The sequence below is a fragment of the Saccopteryx leptura genome, chromosome X, assembly GCF_036850995.1.
Source record: "Saccopteryx leptura isolate mSacLep1 chromosome X, mSacLep1_pri_phased_curated, whole genome shotgun sequence".
Lineage (NCBI taxonomy): Eukaryota > Metazoa > Chordata > Mammalia > Chiroptera > Emballonuridae > Saccopteryx > Saccopteryx leptura.
Window position 1 is genome coordinate 55,355,204 of NC_089516.1, and position 24,501 is coordinate 55,379,704.

A 24,501-nucleotide genomic window follows, 5' to 3' on the forward strand; every position below is an offset into this window, starting at 1 on the left:
ATGGTATTGGCAGAAACACAGACTTACAGACCAATGGAACAAAATTGAGAGCCCAACATAAAGCCACATATATATGGGCAAATAGTCTTTGACAAAAGAGCCAAAAACACACAATGAAGAAAACAAAGAAATAAAGCCTCTTCAATAAATGGTGCTGGGAAAATTGGAAAGCCACATGCAAAAGAATGAAACTTTAGTACACCTTGTACCCCTGCACAAAAATTAATTCAAAATAGATCAAAGAACTAAAGATCATACACAACAAATTACATAGAAGAAAACATAGGTACTAAACTCATGGATCTTGGCCATAGAGAACATTTTATGAATTTGACACCAGGGCAAGGGAAGTAAGTGTAAAAATAAATGAATGGGACTATATCAAACTAAGATGCTTCTTCACAGCAAAAGAAACCAACAACAAAACAAAAAGACAGCCAACCAAATGGGAAATGATATTTACAAAACACAGCTCTGATAAGGGATTAATATTCTCAATATATAAAGAACCTACAAAGCTCAGCAACAAGCAAACAACTCAATTGAAACATGGGGAAAGGACCCTAACAGACACTTCTCCCAAGAAGACATTCACATGGCCAACAGATATATGAAAAGATGCTCATCTTCATTAGCTGTCAGAGAAATGCTAATCAAAATTATAATCATATGTCACCTCACACCTGTTAAATTGGCTATTTTTAATAAGAGTGGTGGTAAATGTTGAAGAGACTGTGGAGAAAAAGGAACCCTACTTCATTTCTGATGGGAATGTAAACTGGTACAGCTGTTATGAAAGAAAGTATGGTAGTTACTCAAAAATTTAAGAATAGAATTACTATATGACTCGGCAATCCCTAATTGGCTGTCTACCCCAGAAACTCAAAAACATTGGTATTCAAAGACACATGCACTCCTATGTTCATCTCAATGTTCCTCACAGTGGCCGAGACATGGATACAATTGAAGTGTCCCTTGATAGAGGATTGGATAAAGAAGATGGGGTACATATATACAATTGACTACTACTCTACCATAAGAAATGATGACATATTGCAAATCACAACAACATGGATAGACCTTGAGGACATTATACTAAGTGAAATAAGTAAATCAGAAAAAGCTAAAAACTATATGATTTCTCACATAAGTGGGATATAAAACTGAGATTCATGGACATAAATAAAGTGAAATTGTTTCCTGGGGGAGAGGGTGAAAGTGGGGAGAAAAGAAGGACAAATATACAGTGACAGAAAATGATTTGATTTTGGGTGATGGGCACACAACATAATCAACAATTCAAATGCTATAGAAATGTTTACCATTAACGTATGTACTCTTAGTCAATGTTACCTCATTATATTTAACTTTCTAAATAAAATTATAAAAAAGGAAGAAAAGTTATACACCTCTAGCCTTACTAGGAAATATGAAAATAGAGAAGACAGAATACCAATATAAGAACTGAAATGGGCTATAACTACAGATTCTGAAGCTATTAAAAGGATAATACAAAAATGCCATGTACAACTTTCTGCTCATATATTTAAAAACTTAAAAGAAATGAACTAGTTTCTCAAATCCCACAAACTATTACAACCCAACTCAATCTTCTGTCAGTCTTTTGGAAGACTGACATTGTTAAATGGCAATACTATCCAAAACAGTGTAAAGGTTCAATGCAATCTCTACCAAAATCCTAGTAATATTTTTTGCAGAGATATAAAAAACCACCCTAATATTCATATGAAATCACAAAAGACCTCAAATAGCCAAAACAATCTTGAAGAACAGAGTTGAAGGATTCACACTTTCTGATTTCAAAGCTTACTACAAAGCTACAGTAATTAAAACATTGTGCTACTGGCATAAGAACAAACATACAGACCAATGAAATTGAACAAGGAACCCAGAAATGAACTCTCACGTATATGGTCAATAGATTCTTGACAATGGTACCAACAAACTAAATATCCAAAGAAGTTGTAACCTTATCTTACACCATATATAAAAATTAATTCCAAATGGATCAAAGACCTTAACATAAGAGCTAGCACTATACAACTACATCTTAGGAAAATATAGGGAAAAATCTTCATTGTATTGGATTTAGTGAAGATTTCTTGGATATGACCCCCAAAAGCACAGGTAAATTTATAAATTGGCCTTCATCAAAATAAAAAAACTTAGTACAAAGAACACTACAAGAGAGTGAAAAGACAGCCTACAGAATAAGAGAATATATTTGTACATCACATATCCAATAAGAGATTAAAATCCAGACTATATAAAGGACTCCTACACATTAACAGTAAAAAACAAACAAACAATGAAATGTATTTATTTATTTTTTAAATTTTATTAAATTAAGTTTAACCGGATGACATTGATCAATAATCATACTGTACATACATTTCAGGTAAATATTTAGATAGTATTTGAACAGTTTATTATCTTGCATACCCATCACCCAAATTTAATTCATTTTTCATCACCTTATATTTGTCCCTCTTTACAGGCTTCCCCCACCCCGTACTCTACATCTTTCTCCCCCCTGGCAATCACTTCACTTTTATCTATCTGATTTACTTATTTCACTCAGTATAACTTTCTCCAGGTCCATCAGTGTTGTTGTAAATGGCACTATGTTGTTTTTCTTTTTTCTAGCTGCCTTGAGGATTCTTTCTTTTCCATTGATTTTTGACAGTTTTATTATGATATGCCTTGGTGAAGGTATTTTTGGGTTGAGGTATCTCAGTGTTCCATTTGCTTTTTGGATTTGAGGATCTAACTTTTTATGTAGGCTTGGGAATTTCTCATCAATTACTTGTTTGAATAGTCTCTTCATTCCCTTCTCCCCCTCTTCTTCTGATATACCCATTCTTTTACTGTTCTTTCTGATGCAGACTACTCTTATAGAGATGTCATTTTTTAAAATTTATGAATCTCTTTTGCTCTCTGTAGCATCTCTATTTGCCTGTCTTTTATGACACTCATTATCTCCTCTGTCTGGACTGTCCTGTTTGCTAAACTTTGTAGCTCACTTTTCAGTTCATGTATTGAGTTTCTTCATCTCTGTTTTTAAAGTTTCTATCTCCTTTGTGAAGTACTTATTTTGTTCATTATTTTGGGGGTTTTTTGAGATAATTAAATTGCCTATCACTGTTTTCTTGCATCTCATTGAGTATTTTCAGAACTTAAACATTGAATTCTCTATCCTTTTTAAAATATTTTATTTATTCATCTTAGAGAAGATGATAGGTAGATAGATGATAGATAGATGATAGATAGATAGATAGATAATAGATGACGACGATGATAGATAGATAGATAGATAGATAGATAGATAGATAGATAGATAGATAGATATACAGACAGATAGAGAAGGAGGAGAGGAGCAGGAAGCATCAACTTCCATATGTACCTTGACCAGGCAAGCCCAGGGTTTAGAACTGGCAACCTCAGTGTTCCAGGTTGGTGCTTTATCCACTATACCACCACAGATCAGGTGATTCTCTATCCTTTAACTCCAAAGTTTCTACTTGATTGGGATTGCTTTTTGGAGATTTTATTGTCTTTTTGAACTACATCTCTTTATTGTGTAGCATTGGTTTTAGTATTCTTAATTGATGGCATTTTAGAGGGGTATTTTTATGAAATCTGACAAAAAGAACTAAGAAATTAAAAATAAAGAAAAATTAAAATACAAAATATAAAATATTACAATAATGAAAAGTAAAAGGAGAAAAATCACCAAAAACAGGAAGAGTAAAAACTAATAATCAAAAGCAAAAGAGAAGAAAATTTAGTTTCAGACATTTTTCTGTTTTCTTCCAGTAGGTGGTACTGTATTACAAGTTTTACCTCTGTGAAATTCCTTTGCTGACCTCTGCTGAGATGTTGCTGTAGCAATGATGGAGGCAGGGCAGCAGTTGCAATGATGGGTGTAGCATATTATGAGATTTTTACGGCTTTTGAAATGGCAATATCAGGCCTCTGGGTGCTCCTCCTTACATCTCAACAGACTAGGTCAGTCAGCGGATGGCAAATTCATTACTCAAGAGAGCCAAATATCAACAGTACAACAATTGAAATTTCTTTTGAAAACCAAATTTTTTAAAGTTAAACTATATAGGGCCTGACCAGGTGGTGGCACAGTGGACAGAGTGTCAGACTGGGATGCAGAGGACCCAGGTTCAAGACCTCGAGGTCACCAGCTTGAGCATGGGCTCATCTGGTTTGAGCAAAATCTCACTAGCTTGGACCCAAGGTCACTGGATCGAGCAAGGGGTTACTCATTCTGCTGAAGGCCCGCAGTCAACGCACATATGAGAAAGCAATCAATGAACAACTAAGATCTCACAATGAAAAACTAATGATTGATGCTTCTCATCTCTCTCTGTTCCTGTCTGTCCCTGTCTATCCCTCTCTCTGACTCTCTCTCTGTCCCTGTTAAAAAAAAAAAAAATATATATATATATATATATATATATATATATATATATATATATATATATATATATATATACACACATTCCTTATCGAGGTAGCACCTACACATGGTATTTTGTGGAAGAGCCACAAAAGGGGCCAAAGAGCTGCATGTGGCTCGCAAGCCATGGTTTGCTGACCACTGGACTAGGTGACCAAACACAGAGCACTTCTATTTTTTAGGGAGATGGTGGCTCTGGAAAACTAACTGTGGGGTTTGTCTCTGCCACTCTCTATACCCCATGATGTGAAGGAGGCAGGATCTGGGAGGTTGGGGGGGCACATTTTTTTTCTCTGTCTCTGCACAGAGTGCAGGTTGCCAGTAGACCATGGAAACACTGGCTGTGTCCATTTGTTGTACCACTGCTTTGGTTTAGTATCTCCCCCACTGATCCCTAATCTCTTTACTCCTCCCAGCAGAGGAATACCCAGTCAATCCAGGTTTTCCCCCTTTTCAGAGCCGCAGCAGCTAAAAACCCAGTCAATCCATGCCTCTCTGCTCTCCAGAGCTGACTGCAACTGTGTCTTATCTTCCACCCCCTTCTCAACCCTACCCACCTTTAATTGATTCTATTTGTGGATCTTTTTAGGCAAGCTTTCAAGTCCTGGGGTTCCTTTCCTGCATTATAGCTGCTGAATTTGTTGAAATTTCAAGGGGAGAGATCAAGAGTATCTCTCAAACCACCATTATTCTGACATCATACAAAGTATATAAATTTTTATTGACTCAAAATATAAGTTGTTTGTTTCATAATTTTTCAGTATTGCCTTCATATTTTCAATATTGAATAGTCTCTTACATTTATTATTTTCTTCTATCTGCTTTCTTTGGGTTTGTTCTTCTAGTATCTAGTTCTTAATTTCCTAGTATCTTGAAATAGGAACTTGTATTACTGATTTGAGACCTTTCTTCATCTCTAATTTTTAAGCATTTCTTGCTATAAATTCCCACTTAGTACTACTTTAGCTGCATCCCACATATTTTGATGTTTCATTTTCATTTAGTTTAAAATTTCCTTTGAGAGTTTCTCTTTGATCCTCATTTTATTTAAAAGTGTGTTGTTTTCTTTTCCCAATTATTTAGAGGTTTTTGTATGTGCATGTGTGTTCTGTTTTGTTTGATTTAATTGTGGTCAGGGATTTCACTCTATATAATTTCAATGTTTTTAAAGTTTTTGAGGTTTGTTTTCTTGTCCAGGATGTGACATCTGTTGGTGAATATTCCATGGATGCTTTAACAATTACTTATTCTGCTGTAATTGGGTGGGGTTCCCCATTATGCCAATGATATCCAATTAGTTGTTGTGTTGTTTAGTTTTTCTAGTCTTGATGACTTTAATTCTAGTAGTTCTTTCAGTTGTTGAGAGTGGAGTGTTGAAGTCCTCAACTATAACTGTAGATTTGTTTATTTCTCCTTTCTGTTATCTCAGTTTTAGGTTTATATGTTTTTAAACTTTCTCGTTTGGTACATACATAGTGTATTTAAGATTATGTGTTGTTAGTAGATTAACCCTTTGTCATTATGTAATATCCCCTTTATACCTAATGAGAACTGTAAAGTTGTGTGTGTGTGTGTGTTGATGCTTCCTTTCCAGAAGATTCAGACTTATATTTTTTGATTCACAGACCTATCCAAAAAAGATAGGTAATGCCTTATAAATTAACTGGGCAGTTGAAGGATTGTATTATTGATCTATAACACTCAATGAGGCTTTTTCCCCCCAAGAAATGTTTCTGTCTCTTTCTGAATGCTTGCTGTATACAGCACTATCTCTGCCTTCTCCTTCCCTTAAATTTTCTTTCCTTCTAATACTTCCAATAGTTTCAACAGAGCATAGTCTTGATGCTTAAGAAAAGGAACAATTGGAAAACTTGTAAATGGCATGCCAAGTAATTGGTGTGAAAAAATACCATAATTTTAAAGGAATATGATTGAGCTGATAGACCTTATATTTAAAGTATTTGCTACACTGATATAAAATATGTTCTGGCATGAACTGTCAGTTTATAAGGTACTATCATCTCTACTGAGAACATAACCTCTATTCATCCATGGGCAATAGTGTCTATGGTTATGCTGCCAGCTTGATAGGGATGACAATGAAGGCTTGAAGCTCTAGAATTTGACCAAGTGGTCATCTCCACATCTCAGCTAAATTCCCAGCTCCACTAATCACTCAGTCACTTATTGGACCACATCTGTCTTACCACCCATCTTCTAAAGGTTTAAACCTTCTACATCTCTTTGTCATCTTCTAAATGATTCTCAGAGGCCTGAGAGTGGCTTCAACGACAAAGACAAGGGTATTCTAATCATCATGTCACTTCCCTGAGCCATGAAGTGGCTTGTATAGGCTGTTACTAAATGTAGTCCCTTTGTTATCTCCCCTCCCTCTTTTAGAGAGATGGGATCATGTCACCACCACAACTAAGAGGCCAGGAACAACCAGAGCTCCAACAAAGCCTACAGGTACAAACCACTCTAAGGGGGGCAATGAGGAAAGACCCCATGGAGCTCCCGCTGGGATAGTGTCCAAATGAGCTAACTGTCATTTAACCAATTGACTTTCTCTTTTATGAAGAAAATGATTTTAACTTGGCTGATGCCTTGGATGAACGAACTGATCAAGATGATGGCCGAAGAAAACCGAGTGCAGGAGGAGGAGGTAAGTTGTAGCTTTTTGAAAATGCTGGCCAGCACTGACATTCCCTGGTTGAGTTGTAGCTTATTAAGATCACAGAGCCACACCTGGCCTGGCAGATTTGAGGGCATTTCAAGGCACAGGAGAACCCTAAAACAGTGTTCTTAAACTTTTTGGACTCCCAAAATTATTGAGGTTCCTAGGGGCTCTTGGTTATGTGGGTCATATCTATCAATATTTATCAACTTTGAACTTAAAACTGAAAAAAAGTATTAATTTTAAATGAACAATGAACTCATATATGTTGATATAAATAGCATATTTTTTGAGAAATAACTATGCTTGGCAAAACAAAAATATAATCTAGTGATTTTTTTTTTTGTATATTTTTAAAAATTTATGTGTTGGCTATTTTTGTGGGAAAGCTAGAGTCTCATAGCTGGATCTGTAACATGTGATGTTAGAAGCTTATGAAGGAAATCTGACCTCATATATATAAGCAGCTGGGGAAGGGAGGGATATTGTAATAAACTTTTCAGATCATTATGGACATTCTTTGATAAGACACTAAAAATTCAACCAGTGGTTGTTTCTTTCAGGTTAAGTGTACTGTGGAATATGAAATTGTGTCAGTGAACTTCTTATAGCTGAATTAAACTCCAAGGACTTTCAATGTCCTTGGTTTTCTATATTGTACATTGGTCATTTAGAAAATATTTGTATCCTGAGGTGTTTTGAACTTCCAAATAATACCACATTTCATTATTTAATACCCCAAATTCACCAGTGGTTGTTTCTTTCAGGTTAAGTGTACTGTGGAATATAAAATTGTGTCAATGAACTTCCTATAGCTGAATTAAACTCCACGGGACTTTCAATGGAACGTTTATCTGTCCTTGGTTTTCTATATTGTTCATTGGTCATTTAGAAGATATTTGTATCCTGAGGTGTTTTGAACTTCCAAATAATACCACATTTCATTATTCAATATCGCAAATTCAATTTTGTTAATATTACTGCCCATCTCATTAGAAAAAGTCTTTAAGTGTGAGGAAGTGCACAATTAAGTGCACAGTGATAGATTCAGATTTTTTTTTAATTTTTGTTTGAAATTGTATAAATGACAACAAATACACACAGTGGTTTTGAAAGGCTCATTTTGTTCATTTTCAAGAAAATATCAGGCAACTATTTAAGTCACCACAATGATAGTTTGACTATCATTCATTCTTTTCTGTAAAAGTGGCCTTCCATGACACAAAACAGCTAATACAGGTCAGAACTGAAACAGTCACACAGTTGATTTTTTAAAAAAATTAATTTATTCTGTTAACATAGATTCAAGTGTCACATTCAATATAACATGCTTACCCTCCACCCATGTCCCGCATTACACCCCATTTCCCCCTCCCGCTAACTCCCTCCCCAACTTCCATTTGGGATTTACTGTCCCGTTATTTGTATCTCTGTGTTATGTATATATAATTTCAATAATCCATTCACCTTCTCTTATATCATCCCCTCATCCCCCTTCCATCTGACAGCTGTCCCTCTGCTCCCTGTGATTCTGCCTCTGCCTCTATTCCATTCCTCAGTTCACTTTGTTCATTAGATTCCACATATATGTGAGATCATATAATTTTTTCCTATCCCTGCCTGGCTTATTGAATTTAGCATAATAATCTCCAGGTCCATCCATGCCACTGCAAAAGGTAAGATTTCCTTCTTTTCCATGCTGCATAGTATTCCATTGTATATATGTACCACTGCTTTTTAATCCACTTGTCCACTGACAAAAACTTGGGCAATTTCCAGATCTTGCCTATTGTAAACAGTACTGCAATAACCATGGGGGTGCATATGTGCTTTTGAATTGATGATTGGTATTATTAGGATATATTCCTAAAAGTGGGATAGCTGGGTCAAAAGGCAGTCCCACTTTTTATTTTTTGAGGATACTCCATACTGTTTTCCACAGTGGCTGCATAAGTCTGCATTTCCACCAGCAGTGCAAGAGAGTTCCCTTTTCTCCACATCCTCGCCAGCACTTACTGTGTGTTGATTTGTTAATGAGAGCCATTTTGACAGGCATGTGGTGATTTCTCATTGTGATTTTAATTTGCATTTCTCTGTTGACTAGTGATGCTGAACATTTTTTCATATGCTTATTGATCATAAGTATGTCCTCTTTGGAAAAGTGTCTATTCAGTTCCTTTCCCTATTTTTGGAATGGATTGTTTACTTTCCTGGTATTGGGTTTTAGGCATTCTCTATAAATTTTGATTATTAACCCCTTATCAGACGTATTGGTGAATATGTTCTCCCATTGTGTGGGTTGTCTTTTTATTTTGTTAATATTGCCTTTTTTATTTTTTAAATCTTATTTTTATTCATTTTAGTGCAGTGACATTTATAAATCAGGGTACATACGTTCCAAGAAAACATCTCCAGATTATTTTGACATTTGATTATGCTGCATAACACTCACCCAAAGTCATATTGTCTTCCGTCACCTTCTATCTGGTTTTCTTTGTGCCCCACCCCTCCCCGTACGCCCTTCCTCCCCTTCCTCACCCCCTCCCCACCCCTCCACCCCACCCCCTGTTACCATCACATTGTTGTCCATGTCTCTGAGTCTCATTTTTATGTCCCATCTATGTACGGGTTTATATTATTCTTAGTTTTTTCTGATTTACTTATTTCATTCCGTATAATGTTATCAAGGTCCATCCATGTTGTAAATGATCCGATGTCATCATTTATTATGGCTGAGTAGTATTCCATAGTATATATGTACCAAAGCTCCTTAATCCACTTGTCCTCTGATGGACACTTGGGCTGTTTCCAGATCTTCACTATTGTGAACAATGCTGCCATAAACATAGGGGTGCATTTCTCCTTCTGGAACCGTTTTATGGAGTTCTTGGGGTATATTTCAGAAGTGGGATAGCTGGGTCAAAAGGAAGTTCAATTTTCAATTTTTGGAGGAATCTCCATACTGTTTTCCACAGAAGCTGCACTAGTCTTCATTCCCACCAGCAGTGTAGGAGACATCCTTGCCAGCACTTACTCTGTGTTGTTTTGTTGATGAGCACCATTCTGATCAGTGTGAGGTAATATCTTATTGTGGTCTTAATTTGCATTTCTCTAATGATTAGTGATGTTGAGCATTTTTTCATAAGCCTATTGGCCATCTGTATGACCTCTTTGGAGAAGTGTCTATTCATTTCTTTTGCCCATTTTTGGATATGGATTGTTTTGTCTTTCTGGTGTTAAGATTTACAAGTTCTTTATAAATTTTGGTTATTAACCCCTTATCAGATGTACTGTCAAATATATTCTCCCATTGTGTAGTTTGATTTTTATTCTGTTCTTATTGTCTTTAGCTGTGCAAAAGCTTTTTAGTTTGATATAGTCCCATTTGTTTATCCTGTCTTTATTTCACTTGCCCATGGAGATAAATCAGCAAATATATCACTGCGAGAGATGTCAGAGAGCTTACTGCCTATGTTTTCTTCTAAGATGCTTATGGTTTTCACGCCTTACATTTAAGTCTTTTATCCATTTTGAGTTTATTTTTTGAATGGTGTAAGTTGGTGGTCTAGTTTCATTTTTTTGCAGATTGCTGTCCAATTTTCCCAACACCATTTGTTGAAGAGGCTGTCTTTACTTCATTGTATGCCCTTACCTCCTTTGTCAAATACCAGTTGTCCATAGAGTTGTGGGATTATTTCTGGGTTCTCAGTTCTGTTCCATTGATGTATGTGTCTATACCTATGCCAGTACCAGGCTGTTTTGAGTACAATGGCCTTGTAGTATAGCTTGATATCAGGAAGTGTGATACCTTCCCCTTTCTTCTTCTTTTTTAAGATTGCTGAGGCTATTCGTGTTCTCTTTTGGTCCAAATAAATTTTTGGAATATGTGATTTATATCTTTATAGTATGTCATTGGTATTTTAATTGGTATCGCATTGAATTTATAAGTTGCTTTGGGTAATATAGACATTTTAATGATGTTTATTCTTCCTAACCATGAGCACAGTATATGCTTCCACTTGTTTGTATCTTCCTTGATTTCTTTTATCAGTCTTTTATAATTTTCCGAGTATAAGTCTTTAGTCTCCTTGGTTAAATGTACTCCTAGGTACTTTATTTTTTTGGTTGTAATAGTGAAGGGGATTGTTTCCTTAATTTCTCTTTCTGACGGTTCATTGTTGGTGTCTAAAAATGCCTCTGAGTTCTGAGTATTAATTTTATATCCTGCCACTTTGCTGAATTCATTTATCAGGTCCAGTAGTTCTTTGACTGAGACTTTAGGGTTTTCTAGATACAATATCATATCATCTGCAAATAATGATTGCTTTACTTCTTCTTTTCCAACTTAAATGCCTTTTATTTCTTCTTCTTGTCTGATTGCTGTGGCTAGGACTTCCAGAAATATGTTGAATAAGAATGGTGAAAGGGGGCACCCCTGCCTTGTTCCTGATCTTAAGGGGATTTCTTTTAACTTTTGCCCATTGAGTATGATGTTGGCTGTGGGTTTGTAATAAATGGCTTTTATCATGTTGAGGTATGTATCCTCTATTCCCACTTTACTGAGAGTTTTTATCATGAATGGGTGCTGGATTTTATCAAATGCTTTTTCTGCATGTATTGAAATTATCATGTGGTTTTTCTCCTTCCTTTTGTTATGTGATGAATAACATTGATTGATTTGCAAATATTGTACCAGCCTTGCCTCCCCAGAATAAATCCCACTCTATCATGGTGTATGATTTTTTCCATATATTGTTGGATCCGGTTTCCTAATATTTTGTTGAGGATTTTAGCATGTATATTCATCAGAGATATTGACCTATACTTTTCTTTCTTTGTTTTGTCTTTGCCTGGTTTTGGAATCAGAATTGTGCTTGCCTCATAAAAGGAGCTTGGAAGTCTTCCTTCCTCTTGAATTTTTTGAAATATCTTGAGAAGGATAGGAGTTGGTTCTTCTTTGAATATTTGGTAAAATTCACTTGTGAAGCCATCTGGCCCAGGACTTTTCTTTGTTGGGAGTTTTTTGATAACTGTTTCCATCTCATTTGGTGTAATCGGTCTGTTTAGGTTTCCTGATTCTTCCAGATTGATTTTTGGAAGATTGTATGTTTCAAAGAATTTGTCCACTTTATCTAGGTTGTCTAGTTTTTTGGCATACAGTTCTTCATAGTATTTTCTTACAATCCTTTGTATTTCTGTTGTGTCAGTTGCTACTTCTCCACTCTCATTTCCAATTTTATTTAATTGAGTCCTCTCTTTTTCTTGGTGAGTCTAGTTAAAGGTTCATCAATTTTGTTTACCTTTTCAAAGAACCAGCTCCTAGTTTCATTGATCCTTTGTATTGTTTGTTTAGTCTCTATGTCATTTATTTCTGCTCTGATCTTTATTATTTCCTTCCTTCTACTACATTTAGGCTTTTTCTTTATCTAGTTCTTCTAGATGTAGGGTTGTTGTTTATTTGAGCATTTTCTAGCTTCTTAAAGTGTGCCTGTAGTGCTATGAACTTCCCTCTCAGTACTGCTTTCGCTGAGTCCCATAAATTTTGAGTTGTTGTATGCTCATTATCATTCGTTTCTAGGAGTTTTTTTATTTCTCTTTTGATCTCACTCTTAATTCATTCGTTAAACAACCTGCTATTTAGTTTCCATGTGCTTGAGAATTTTTGAGCTTTTCTATTGCTGTTGATTTCTAGTTTCATGCCATTGTGATCAGAGAAAGTGCTTGATATGATTTCAATCTTCTTAAATTTGTTGTGACCACTTTTGTGCCCTAATCTGTGGTCTATTCTAGAGAATGTACCATGAGCACTTGAAAAGAATGTAAATTCTGCTGCTTTAGGGTGAAAGGTTCTGAAGATGTCTATTAAATCAAGTTGATCTAGTGTGTCCTTTACGTTTGCTGTTTCTTTGTTAATTTTGTATCTTGAGGATCTATCTAGTGATGTTAGTGGGGTATTAAAATCCCCTAGTATTATAGTATTGCTGTTGATCTCGCCCTCTATATCCATCAAGGTCTGCTTTATATATTTAGGTGCTCCTATATTAGCTGTGTAGATATTTATAACAGTTATATCTTCCTGTTGGATTGCTCCCTTTATCATTATGTAGTGCCCTTCTTTCTCTCTTACTATATTCTTTGTTTTAAAGTCCATTTTGTCTGATATAAGTATTGCTACTCCAGCTTTTTTTACATTTCCATTTGCATGAAATGTTTTTTCCATCCTTTTACCTTCACCCTATGTGCATCTTTTGTTTTAAGGTGTGTCTCTTGTAGACAGCACATGTACGGGTCCTGTTTTCTTATCCACGCAGCTACCCTATGTCTTTTGATTGGATCATTTACTCCATTTACATTTAAGGTTATTATTGATATGTAGTTTATTGCGATTTTATTCTTTGAAGCTGTATTCCTCTTTTGCTATATTCTTTTCCCACTTTGATCTGTTCATACCATGCCCCTTAACATTTCCTGTAGCATTGGTTTGGTTGTAATGAATTCCTTGATTTGTTTTTTGTTTTTTGTTTTGGTCTGGCAATATTTTTTATTTCTCCTTCAATTTTAAATGATAGCCTTTTAAAGTAGTCTTGGTTGTAGGTTCTTGTTCTGCATTACTTTGAATATTTCTCACTATTCCCTTCTGGCCTCAAGTGTTTCTGTTGAGAAGTCTGATGTCATCTTTATGGGGGCTCCTTTGTAGGTGATAGCGTTTTTTTCTCTAGCAGCTTTTAATATTTTCTCTTTATCATTTAGCTTTGGTATTTTAATTATGATGTGTCTTGGTGTAGATTTCTTTGGTTTTCTCTTTAATGGAGTTCTCTGTGCTTCTTGAACTTGTGAGAGTTTCTCCTGCATTAATTTAGGGAAGTTTTCAGCTATGATATGATTGAACAAAGTCTCTATCCCTTGTTCTTTCTCTTCTTCTTCAGGAACCCCTATAATGCAGATGTTATTTCTCTTTATATTGTCACAGAGCTCTCTAAGAGTTTCCTCAGACTTTTTGAGTCTCATTTCTTTTCTCTTCTCTGCTTTCATGCCTTTATTCCAGTTGTCCTCCAACTTGCTGATTCGATCCTCAGCTCTATCCATCCTGTTTTTAATTCCTTCCATTGTGGTCTTCATTTCTGATATTGTATTTGTCATCTCTGACTGATTCTCTTTTAATATTTCAATATCCTTTTTTATACTTGCTATTTCTTTATTTAGGTGTTCGTGATGACCATCCATTGTTGTTCTAAGATACCTAAGCATCCTTACAATCATTATTTTAAACTCTGCATCCGGAAGTTTATTTCCATATCACTCAGTTCATCTCCTGAAGGTTTCTCTTTTGGTTTCATTTGGATTGGACTTCTTTGTCTTCTCCTTATGTCTGTGTGTTTGGGTGATTTGTTTGTAGAGCTGGTTGAGTCTAAGCTTGGTGTTGTTTGCCTCCAGTTTTCACTTGTGTTGTTTCTAGGTCTTCTTTGGTTGGCATCAGCTATTATTTGTCTAATATTGCCTTTTGCCGTGCAAAAGCTTTTTAGTTTGATATAGTCCCATTTTTTTATTGTGTCCTTTATTTCACTTGCCCATAGAGATAAATTGGCAAAAATATTCCTAAGAGACATACTGGAAAGTTTACTATGTTTCTTCCCAAGATATTTATGGTTTTGCAACTTACATTTAAGTCTTTTATCCATTTTGAGTTTATTTTTGTGAATGGTGTAAGTTGGTGGCCTAATTTCATTTTTGCATGTTCAATTTTCCCAACACCATTTATTAAAGAGACTGGTTTTAAACAATGGTAAGCTCTTACCTCCTTTGTCAAATATCAATTGACCATAAAGGTGTGGGTTTATTTCTGAGTTCTCTGTTCTGTTCCATTGATCTGTATGCCTGTTCTTTTGCCAGTACCAAGCTGTTTTGAGTACAATGGCCTTGTAATATAACTTGATATTAGCAAGTGTGATACCTCCCACTTTGCTCTCCATTTTCAAGATTGCTGAGGATATCTGTGTTCTTTTTGTTTCATAAAAATTTTTGGAATATTTGTTCTATATCTTTGAAGTATTCCATTGGTATTTTAATAGGAATTGCATTGAATTTATGGATTGCTTTGGGTAATATAGACATTTTAATAATTTTTATTCTTCCTATCCATGAGCACGGTATATGCTTTTACTAGTTTGTATTTTTCTTGATTTCTCTTTTCAATGTCTTATAATTTTCTGAGTACAAGTCTTTTACCTCCTTGAATAAATTTACTACTAAGTACTTTATTTTTTTTGTTGCAATAGTGATGGGGATAGTTTTCTTAATTTCTCTTTCAGACAGTTTATTGTTGGTATATAAAAATTTCACTGATTTCTGAATATTAATTTTATATCCTGCCACCTTGCTTAATTCATTTATCAGGTCCAGAAGTTTTCTGACTGAGACTGTAGGGTTTTCTATGCACAGTATCATGTCATTAGCAAATGATGATAGTTGTACTTCTTCTTTTCACATTTGCATGCCTTTTATTTCTTCTTCTTCTCTGATTGCTGTAGCTAGGACTTCCAGAAGTATGTTAAATAAGAGTGGTGAAAGACGGCATCCCTTGTTCCTGATCTTAAGGGGATTGCTTTTATTTTTTTTTCCATTGAGCATGATGTTGGCTGTGGGTTTGTCATAGATGGACTTTTATGATATTCAGGTATGTTTCCTGTATTACCACTTTGCTGAGAATTTTGATGATAAATGGGTGCTGGATTTTATTAAATGCTTTTTCTGAATCTACTGATATAATCATATGATTTTTATCCTCTTTTTGTTTATATGATGAATCACATGGATTCTTTTCAAATATTGTACTAGCCTTACCTCCCAGAATAAATCCCTCTTGATCATGATGTATGATCTTTTTGATGTATTGCTGGATCCAGTTTGCCAATATTTTGTTGAGAATTTTAGCATTTATGTTCATCAGGGTTAATTGCCTATAGTTTTTTTGTTTTGTTTTGTTTTGTTTTGTTTTGTTTTGTTTTGTAGTGTCTTTAGCTGGTTTTGAAATGAGGATAATGCTTCCCTCATAAAAGGAAATTGGAAGTCTTCCCTCCTCTTGAATTTTTTGAAATAGCTTGAGAAGGAAAGCTGTTAGTTCTTCTTTGAATGTTTGGTAAAATTCGCCTGTGAAGCCAACTAGTCCTTTTTAGCCCCTTTGGTTTTGCTTCTCTGTTTCTGTGCTTTTGTTTATCTTGTCCTCTAAATTGCTGATTCGATCCTCTTCTTCATCCAACTTGCTATTGTTCTTTCTAGTTCAGTCTACATTTCTGATATTGTATTTTTCATTTCTGACTGGCTCTTTTTTTATTATTTCAGTGTCCTTTTTGATGCTTGCTATCTCTTTATTTATGTGTTCATTATAACCATCCATTGTTGCTCTAAGGTTGTTAAGCATCCTAACAATCATTATTTTAAACTCTGCATCTGGTAGTTTGGTTACTTCCATTTCATTTAGTTCTTTTTCTGGTTATTTCTCTTTTTGATTCATTTGGGTCATATTTCTTTGTCTGCCCATTTGGTCAGTGTATTAGGTAGTGCTGTCTGACTTAGAAATTTTTGTGGTGTCTTTATATGGAAAATGGGATAATTGGTACTGACCTCCAGGACACCTGTTTTTCTTGATCTAAGAATGCTTCTGTGGGTACTATTTTCCCTCCTGCTATATGTTAGTATTGAATGCAGTTGGTCCTTTCATGGGTATGGGTATTCATTCAGGCTGGCTGGCTCTAAGGGTCAACCTTGATCATGTGTATTACACACTGTGCAATGTCTGTCCTATTGGGTGTATTTATTTTCCACAGTGTCTGTTATTTGCTAAACTCCTCCTTTGGGTGTGCTGCTCATTTAGCTAGCTGATTTTAGGGGTGGTGTCACACCAAGTACCAGCCGTGTTGATTCTAGATCTTCTTAGGTTGACATCAGCTGTTGTTTGTAACCTGCCGTGAACTACCTATCTGGAGCTACTGCTCTTTTCACTGTTTATGTCTGCATTTTCAGTGCCTGGGTAGTGTGGGAGGGTCCAATCTTTGTATGAGGATCAGCTTCCTCCTGCTTAGAGATTACAGCAGCTCTGTAAGTGCCCCAAGCTCCATAAGATTTGCCTCTACTTTTCAGTTTCTCCATCTCCTCTTGTAGCTGCCTGGTCTTCCCACAGAGTTTTCAGTAGAAAGACTAGTATGGGCTCAGACTGGCCTCCCCCAACCAACACCTCTACAGGTTGCAAGCTTGTTTGGTTAGGGTAGTTGAGATTGAGAATACAACATTAGTGGGCCCCCTACTTCAGAAGTCTCTTGGTCAGGAGCTCAGTATGGGGAATGTGGCCCTACTCCAGAGCCTAATCCTTCAGCCACTGCTGGATACTCTAATTTTATATTTCCCCAACATGGTGAGCAGCAGGTTCAGATTAAGTGGGGCCAACTGTCCCCTCTGCAGAAGTTCTTACAGCTAGTGAGACACTGGTCTCAGGGAGGAAGACTGAGAGAGTCCTCTCCTAGGGCTGGCTATGTTGCCCCAGAAAGTCACTGAGCCCCATGACCAGATCCAACAATAGGCTAATAGGGACACACATTTTATTTTATTTACTTATTTATTTTTATTTATTCAATTAAATTTAACAGGGTAACACTGGTCAACTAGAGTACATAGATTTGGAGACCATCTCCACATCATTTGGACAATCGATTATATTGTATACTCATCACCCAAAGTCAAATCATCCTCTGTCACCTTATATTTGTTTCTCCTCATGCCCTTCCCTGTACCCCACCCCCTGCCTCCTTTCTTTTCCCTCCCCCTGGTAACCACTGCAATCTTATCTATGTTCATGAGTCTCAATTTTGTGCTCCACCTATGTATGGATTCATACAGTTCTTAGTTTTTTCTGATTTACGTATTTCACTCAGTATAGTGATCAAGGTCCACCCATATTTTCATAAATGATACTGTGTCATCATTTCTTATGGCTGAGTAGTATTCCATAGGAAACCCACATTCTAAATGTTTATGATCCAAGCCTCTCTCCCTTCTCAGTAGGGCAGGATATCCAGTAATCAAGTTGACTGACTGTGTAACTCCACCTTATCCAATGCACATGAGCTGCTGTGCTAGTGCTGATCACAGAGAGCAGAACTCACCTCAGCTGGGCCAGGTGTGAGGAGCCCTTCCTTAGGATACCACTCTAGCAAGGGTTGTTAGGTCCTGAACCGATGCTTTCCACAGCTGGCCACTGGATGTGCCAGCCCTGGTCCTCCCTGGCAGGAACATGGCACAGACTAGTGGGAGACACTGCCTATAACTGGCCCTCAGCAACCTTCTTGGAGCTACAAGCAATCCAGGGTTTGTGGTTGCCTCTACTAGGCCCAAGTACTCATGGAAATATGAAGCTGCACACCTGGGCTAGCTTTTACCAACTCTGGTCCTGGGGGAAGGTTCGCTTAAAAGGCCAAAGTTCCCTGGGTCTTGCCTCCTATAGCCTCTGTCTTCTGACTTTCTTGTTGGGCTCAGCCACTGGAAAAACCTCTGGTAGAGTCTAGAGCTTGTGGCAATTTAGGGATTAGGAAGGGTGGTGGGTAGGCTCCACCCCTCAGCACCAGTGTCAGTCTGTCCAGAATTTTTTCACAGACCTCAGTAGGGTGTGACCCCAGGAGTCTGGTGGGTGTGGCCTCTGAGACCCAGAGGTGTGGTCTGCCCACACTCTGGACAGTATCTAATGATTTTCTCATGAGGTAGAATTACCAATCTCAGGCTCAAGAGCATGTGGGAGAAAGCTCCAGCCTCAACACCAGAAAACTGAGTCACTCATGTGCCCCCTGTTTCCTGGCTTCCCAGAACAACCCTGTCTCCATGAATGGGGCAGGAAAGACTCCCAAGCATGGAGCAGTTGCTTTTCCCCAGGGTGATGCTGCTCAGAGGGGACTGCTCCACCCAAGAAAGATGGCGACTGCAGTACTGGAGAATGACTCAGCACAGGGGTTCCAGTGGCCATCCCCCACAGTGTCTCTCCCTGGGCCTCCAATACCCTCTCCTCATGCAACTCTAGTCCTCTCAGCTCTCCGCCACTGGAGCCCTGGGTAAACTGCTGTGATGATTTTCTGCACAGGCCCTTTAGGATGGGGCTTCAGTCTCTCAGAGCTTAGTCTTTTCTCACAGACTGACAACAGGTTATTTTCACCTCCAAATGCTATATGGGTGCCTCTGCTAGGCTCTGAAGCTCTAGGCTGGGGCCCTGGGCCTGGGGCTGAGAACCCACACCTCTCAAGGTGACCCTTCCTGCAGTGAGAGTCCCTCTAGACCAGAGGTCCCTAAAATTTTTACACAGGGGGCTGTCCCTCAGACACAGTTCACTGTCCCTCAGACCGTTGGAGGGCTGCCACATACAGTGCTCCTCTCACTGACCACCAATGAAAGAGGTGCCCCTTCCGGAAGTACGGCAGGGGGCCGGAAAAATGGCTTCAGGGGGCCGCATGTGGCCCGGGCCATAGTTTGGGGACCCCTGCTCTAGACCCTCAGCTGCAGCTCGCTCCTGGGAGCGGGGCAGCCCTTTTGGAGTCTCTGCCCTTCCTACCAGTCTCGGTGTGGCTTCTTCTGTGATCCTTGGTTATAGACTCCTCTTAATTTAGCCCAAAGTTGGTTTTTTCAAGATGATTTTTCTTAAGTTGTAATCCAATTTGGTCCTGGGAGGTGGCAGTTGGAACTTCCACCTACAACATCACCATCTTGGAATCCTCACACAGGTGCTTTTCTGAATCAACTATAGTATGTACTTTTAGAGTGCAACAGAAATGCTTTTGTTTCATCACGCAGAATATGAAAGATGTGTTCTCGGGTGAAATCTAATTAAATTAATTATTTTGTTTCTTTGTATTAGTTTTCTATTGCTGCATAACAGATTATCCCAAACTTAGTTAAGACAACACCATTTATTATCTGTTTCTGTTGTTGGGGAGTTCAGGAAAAGCTAAGCTGAGTTTTCTGTTTAAGACTTCACACAGCTGCAGTCAAGATGTTGACCAATTTTGGGGTCTCATGGAATTTGGTTTTCTGTCAAGTTGGCTGAGTACATCTCCTTGCAGTTGTAGAACTATTGCTGATTGCCTCTTTAGGACCAGCAGGAGAAAGACAGAGTACAAAGATGGAGGTGGGGGTATAGAGTGGCAAGGAAAACTCTTTCCTTCTCCTATCTCAGCTCAGGGAAGATCTCAACCCTGTTCTAAAGGTCGCATCTGATTAAGTCAGGCTGATCCAAGATAATCTCCCTTTTGATGAACACAAAGCCGTATTTGTTTGGTACCTTAATTACATCTGCTAAATCCCTTCACTTTTGTCATATAGTATAATCTAATCATGGGAGCAATAGCATTCTATTCATGATGCTGCTCACACTTAAAGTAATGAGATATTATAGAGGATGTGTAAAACTAGTGGGAGGGGACCTTGGGGATCATTTTAGAATTTTGCCTACCATGTTCATCAAGGACATTCTTAAGTGATAATCATTTTCTTGGGGTGTTGGGCAACATTAAAACAAGATTTTTGTCACTGAAAAATGTTTTTGGCATTGAATGTATATATTTTTTTCTCCAGGTTTTTCAGACAAGGATCTTGAAGACATATTAGGAGGTGGTGACTACAAACCTGACAAGGGTAGAGGTAGGAGTATTGATTTGTCCAAACACTTTATTATTGTCTGAAATGTGATTGCATGGTCAATAGGTTGATTAAGCCATTCTTTGCCTCTGGGAAGTAAGAGGTAGTTCCCAGACATCCTTGCTTCAATCTTGGGGTTCACTTAGAATGATGCAGGCTGTGCAGCTCAAGGGGGAGAGTTTATAAGCCAATTAGGAAATGCCGTACATTTCCCCTGATGTCCCTTAAGCCAGGGTGCTGTGTGGGTTAACATCTCTACACTAGGAAAAACCATTTGCCAAGGCAGCATAGTGTCTTAGGATCACAGGACTCATTAGGAAGAGTTTCCCACCTACGAAGCCTGTCACCATTGAAATGCAAGAAGCAAACATCATTATGACAAGCATTTTTTAAAGAGACCCATAGCAAGCCAAGCATCTTTTAAAATGTCTTTTTATTTTCACATAGTTTAAGACCTATAAGAAGTACTAAAAATAGTTTAGGAGTATTCCTGTGTACCTGTGACCTACTATAGTTTCCCCTGTCTTACATAACCATAGTACATTGTCAAAACTAGAAAGCTGATATTGGTATAATACTGTTATTAAGCCAAGTATAGTCTTTATTCAAATTTCATTAGATTTCACATGCACTTGTATGTGTGCACATGTATGCATGTGTGTGCCCGTGTGCACATGTGGGTCTACCAAATTTTATCGCAGGTGTGGATTTTAGTAACACAAATTTTTGAGCACAATCAGTATGCAGAATGCAGATCTGTTCCATCACAAGGGAAGTCCCTCATCTAATCCTTTATAGTCACATCCTCTCTCAAGGCCTCATATTTTTAATTCCCCAATATAACAAAGATGTAAACCTTTTATTATAATATACAATAAGATTTGATCCTAGTATGGAGAGAATGTTAGCCAGACTTGACATGGCAAAACAAGTTATGGTTGTAATTTGTTATTGTTACTTGTGGTTGTAACCTGTTATGGTGGTACATTAAGATTGCAACTGTGGTTATGATAGTGTTTGTAACTATCATGACGGTAACCTGCTCTGATGGTAAGTTGTGGTTTTAGAATTTTGTGGTTTGCAACTTGTTGTGATGATAAATTGTTGTGGTTATGAGTATAAGTTATGAGTGTATCTGGTTTTGACCCTATTATACTAACCCACAATCCTGATTGTGCTATTAATATTTGCTACATTTTTTCAGGAATTGTGTGAATTTCATATGAGAGCCACTTCATTGGCTGCCTGTTTGTTTTGTCTTTGGTTTATTTAGCTGTACAGAAGTTTTTTAGTCTGATATACTCTCATTCATTTATTTTTGCCTTTACTTCCCATGCCTTTGTGGTCAAATTCACAAATTGTTCTTTATGGCCAAAGTCCATATGTTTAGAATCTATGTTTTCTTCTATGTAATTTGTTGTTTCTGATCTTATATTTAGGTCTTTGAATTAATTTTTGAGCATAGGGACATACTATAGTCAAGTTTCATTCTTTTGCATGTGTCTTTCCAATTTTCCCAGTACCATTTATTGAAGAGGCTTTCTTTTCTCCATTGTGTGTTTTTGGCTTCTTTGTCAAAGAGTATTTGTCCATATATATGTGGTTTTATTTCTGGGCACTCAATTCTGTTCCATTGGTCTATATGTCTGGTTTTCAGCCAATCACATACTGTTTTGATTATCATGGCTCTTTAGTATAATTTTTAGTCAAGTACTATGATACTTTAGGCTTCATTTACTTTTCTCAGGACAGCTTTGGCTATTCAGAATCTTTTATGGTTCCGTACAAATTCATTGATTTTGTTGTTGTATTTCTTTTAAAAAGTGACATTGAGATTTTAATGGGAATAGAATTAAATATGTATATTGCTTTGGGTAATATGACCATTTTAACTATGTTGATTCTTCCAATCTATGAACATGGACTATTTTACCATTTCATTGTGTCTTTTTCAATTTCTTTCCAATAATGCTTTGTAATTTTCAGTGTATTGGTTCTTCACATCCTTTGTTAAGTATATTCTTAGGTATTTTATTTTTTTTGTTGCAGTTTTAAAAGGAATTGTTTTTATTTTTCAATTCATTTTCTGAAGTTTCATTGTTGGTGTCTAAGAAAGCAATAGACTTTGTATAATGATTTTTGTATTCTGCAACTTTACTGTATTTGTTTCTTGTTTCTAATATTTTTTTGGTGGTGTTGGGGTGATCCTATTTATAGGATCATAATCATGGATATTTGTAAAATGCATTTAACCCAAGTGTAAAGCCACAGGTGGAAACATAAGAAACTTCATTTTCTAGCTTCCCCAGACTCTTTTTTCAAAAAATAAACTTATTTTTAGAGCACTTTTGGGTTCACAGCAAAATTGAGTAGAATGTACAGAGTTCCCATATCCCCACTGCTTCTACACACCCACAGCCTCCCTCATTAGCAACATCCCTTATTAGAGGGTGGACATTTGTTACAATCCAAGGACCTACATTACCCCACACTCTTTGGTTGGTGAAGAAAAAATGTTAGAATTCATTGTCTCTATCATCTCAGGGCTGTTTCCCCTAAGGACCCTGGGCTTTTTGAAAAATCTCCCTCCATTAATGAGTATTATGCCCTGAGAAGAAGAGGGTGACATGAAAGGAGTGTTCAAGGCTAATCAGTGTACTGGAATGGCACCACTTGCATGTCAGGGAGCTGCTGTCTGGGGAAGTATGTATGTGCATGTGTGTGTGTGTTTTTTCTATGAAATTTTATCATATGCATAGATTCCTATGACTACCACCACATTCAAGATAAAGGACAGCTTTATCACCACAAGGATCCTGCCTGTTTTCCTTTTATAATCACAGCCAGATCTCTCCCCTCCACTCTTCCTAACTCACATTGGTCATAATCTCTTCTCTATCTCTGTGATATTTCAGGACCTTTTGAATTTCAAAATCCTCAGTAAAGGATTGTCAGCCTGTATTTGTGTATCTTCCAAGAACAACTCCAAGTCTATGCCAAGCTGGAAGTGGAAGCCCTTATAAACTCTTAATTATGATTTAATCCTATAGCATATTATAAGGGTGCTGCATATCTACCTAAGTTACATGAACAGAAACATATGGATTTGAAGAAAAGCAGAGAAAGCACTAGGAGCAAGAAGAAATTAAATTGAAATATTAACCATAAATCTCACTGTCTGGCAGGAGTATGAATAATATTTATGCTATTCTTTCACCTTTTTCTTGTGACAGAGACACAGAGAGAGAGAGACAGAGAGAGGGACAGACAGGAACAGACAGACAGGAGGGGAGAGAGATAACAAGCATCAAGTCTTCATTGTGGCACCTTAGTTGTTCATTGATTGCTTTCTCATATGTGCCTTGACCAGGAAGCACAGCGAGTGACCCATTGCTCAAGCCAGCGATCATGGGGTCATGTCTATGATCCCTCACTCAAGCCAGTAACCCTGCACTCAAACCATAAGCTTCTGCTCCCTCCTCTGTAAGATGGGGATGCTATATAACCTGTCCCACTGGATTACAAAGAGATTTGGGGAATTACTGTGCATGAATAGCTGGGATATAACAAATGCTTGATGCACACTTGCTATCATTTTGAAAATAAAAAGTTCCACCTGGCAACCTGGGTTTTATGGGTGACCAGCACAAGGAAGTAGGTCTTG

The 24,501-nt window shown here is 37.2% G+C and overlaps 1 protein-coding gene across 3 annotated transcripts in view; it reads left to right on the forward strand.

Annotated features, from left to right (window-relative positions):
- The window catches only part of CD99L2 (CD99 molecule like 2), a 114,724-nt gene that overhangs the window by 82,791 nt on the left and 7,432 nt on the right, over nt 1–24,501 (forward strand). For 2 of the 3 annotated variants that reach the window (XM_066357635.1, XM_066357636.1), the window contains exons 3-5: nt 6,893–6,961; nt 7,074–7,157; nt 20,775–20,840. In XM_066357635.1, the coding sequence (XP_066213732.1) occupies nt 6,893–6,961; nt 7,074–7,157; nt 20,775–20,840 (219 nt within the window). The remainder of the gene's footprint in view (nt 1–6,892; nt 6,962–7,073; nt 7,158–20,774; nt 20,841–24,501) is intronic. The other variant, XM_066357637.1, reaches the window with a different exon arrangement.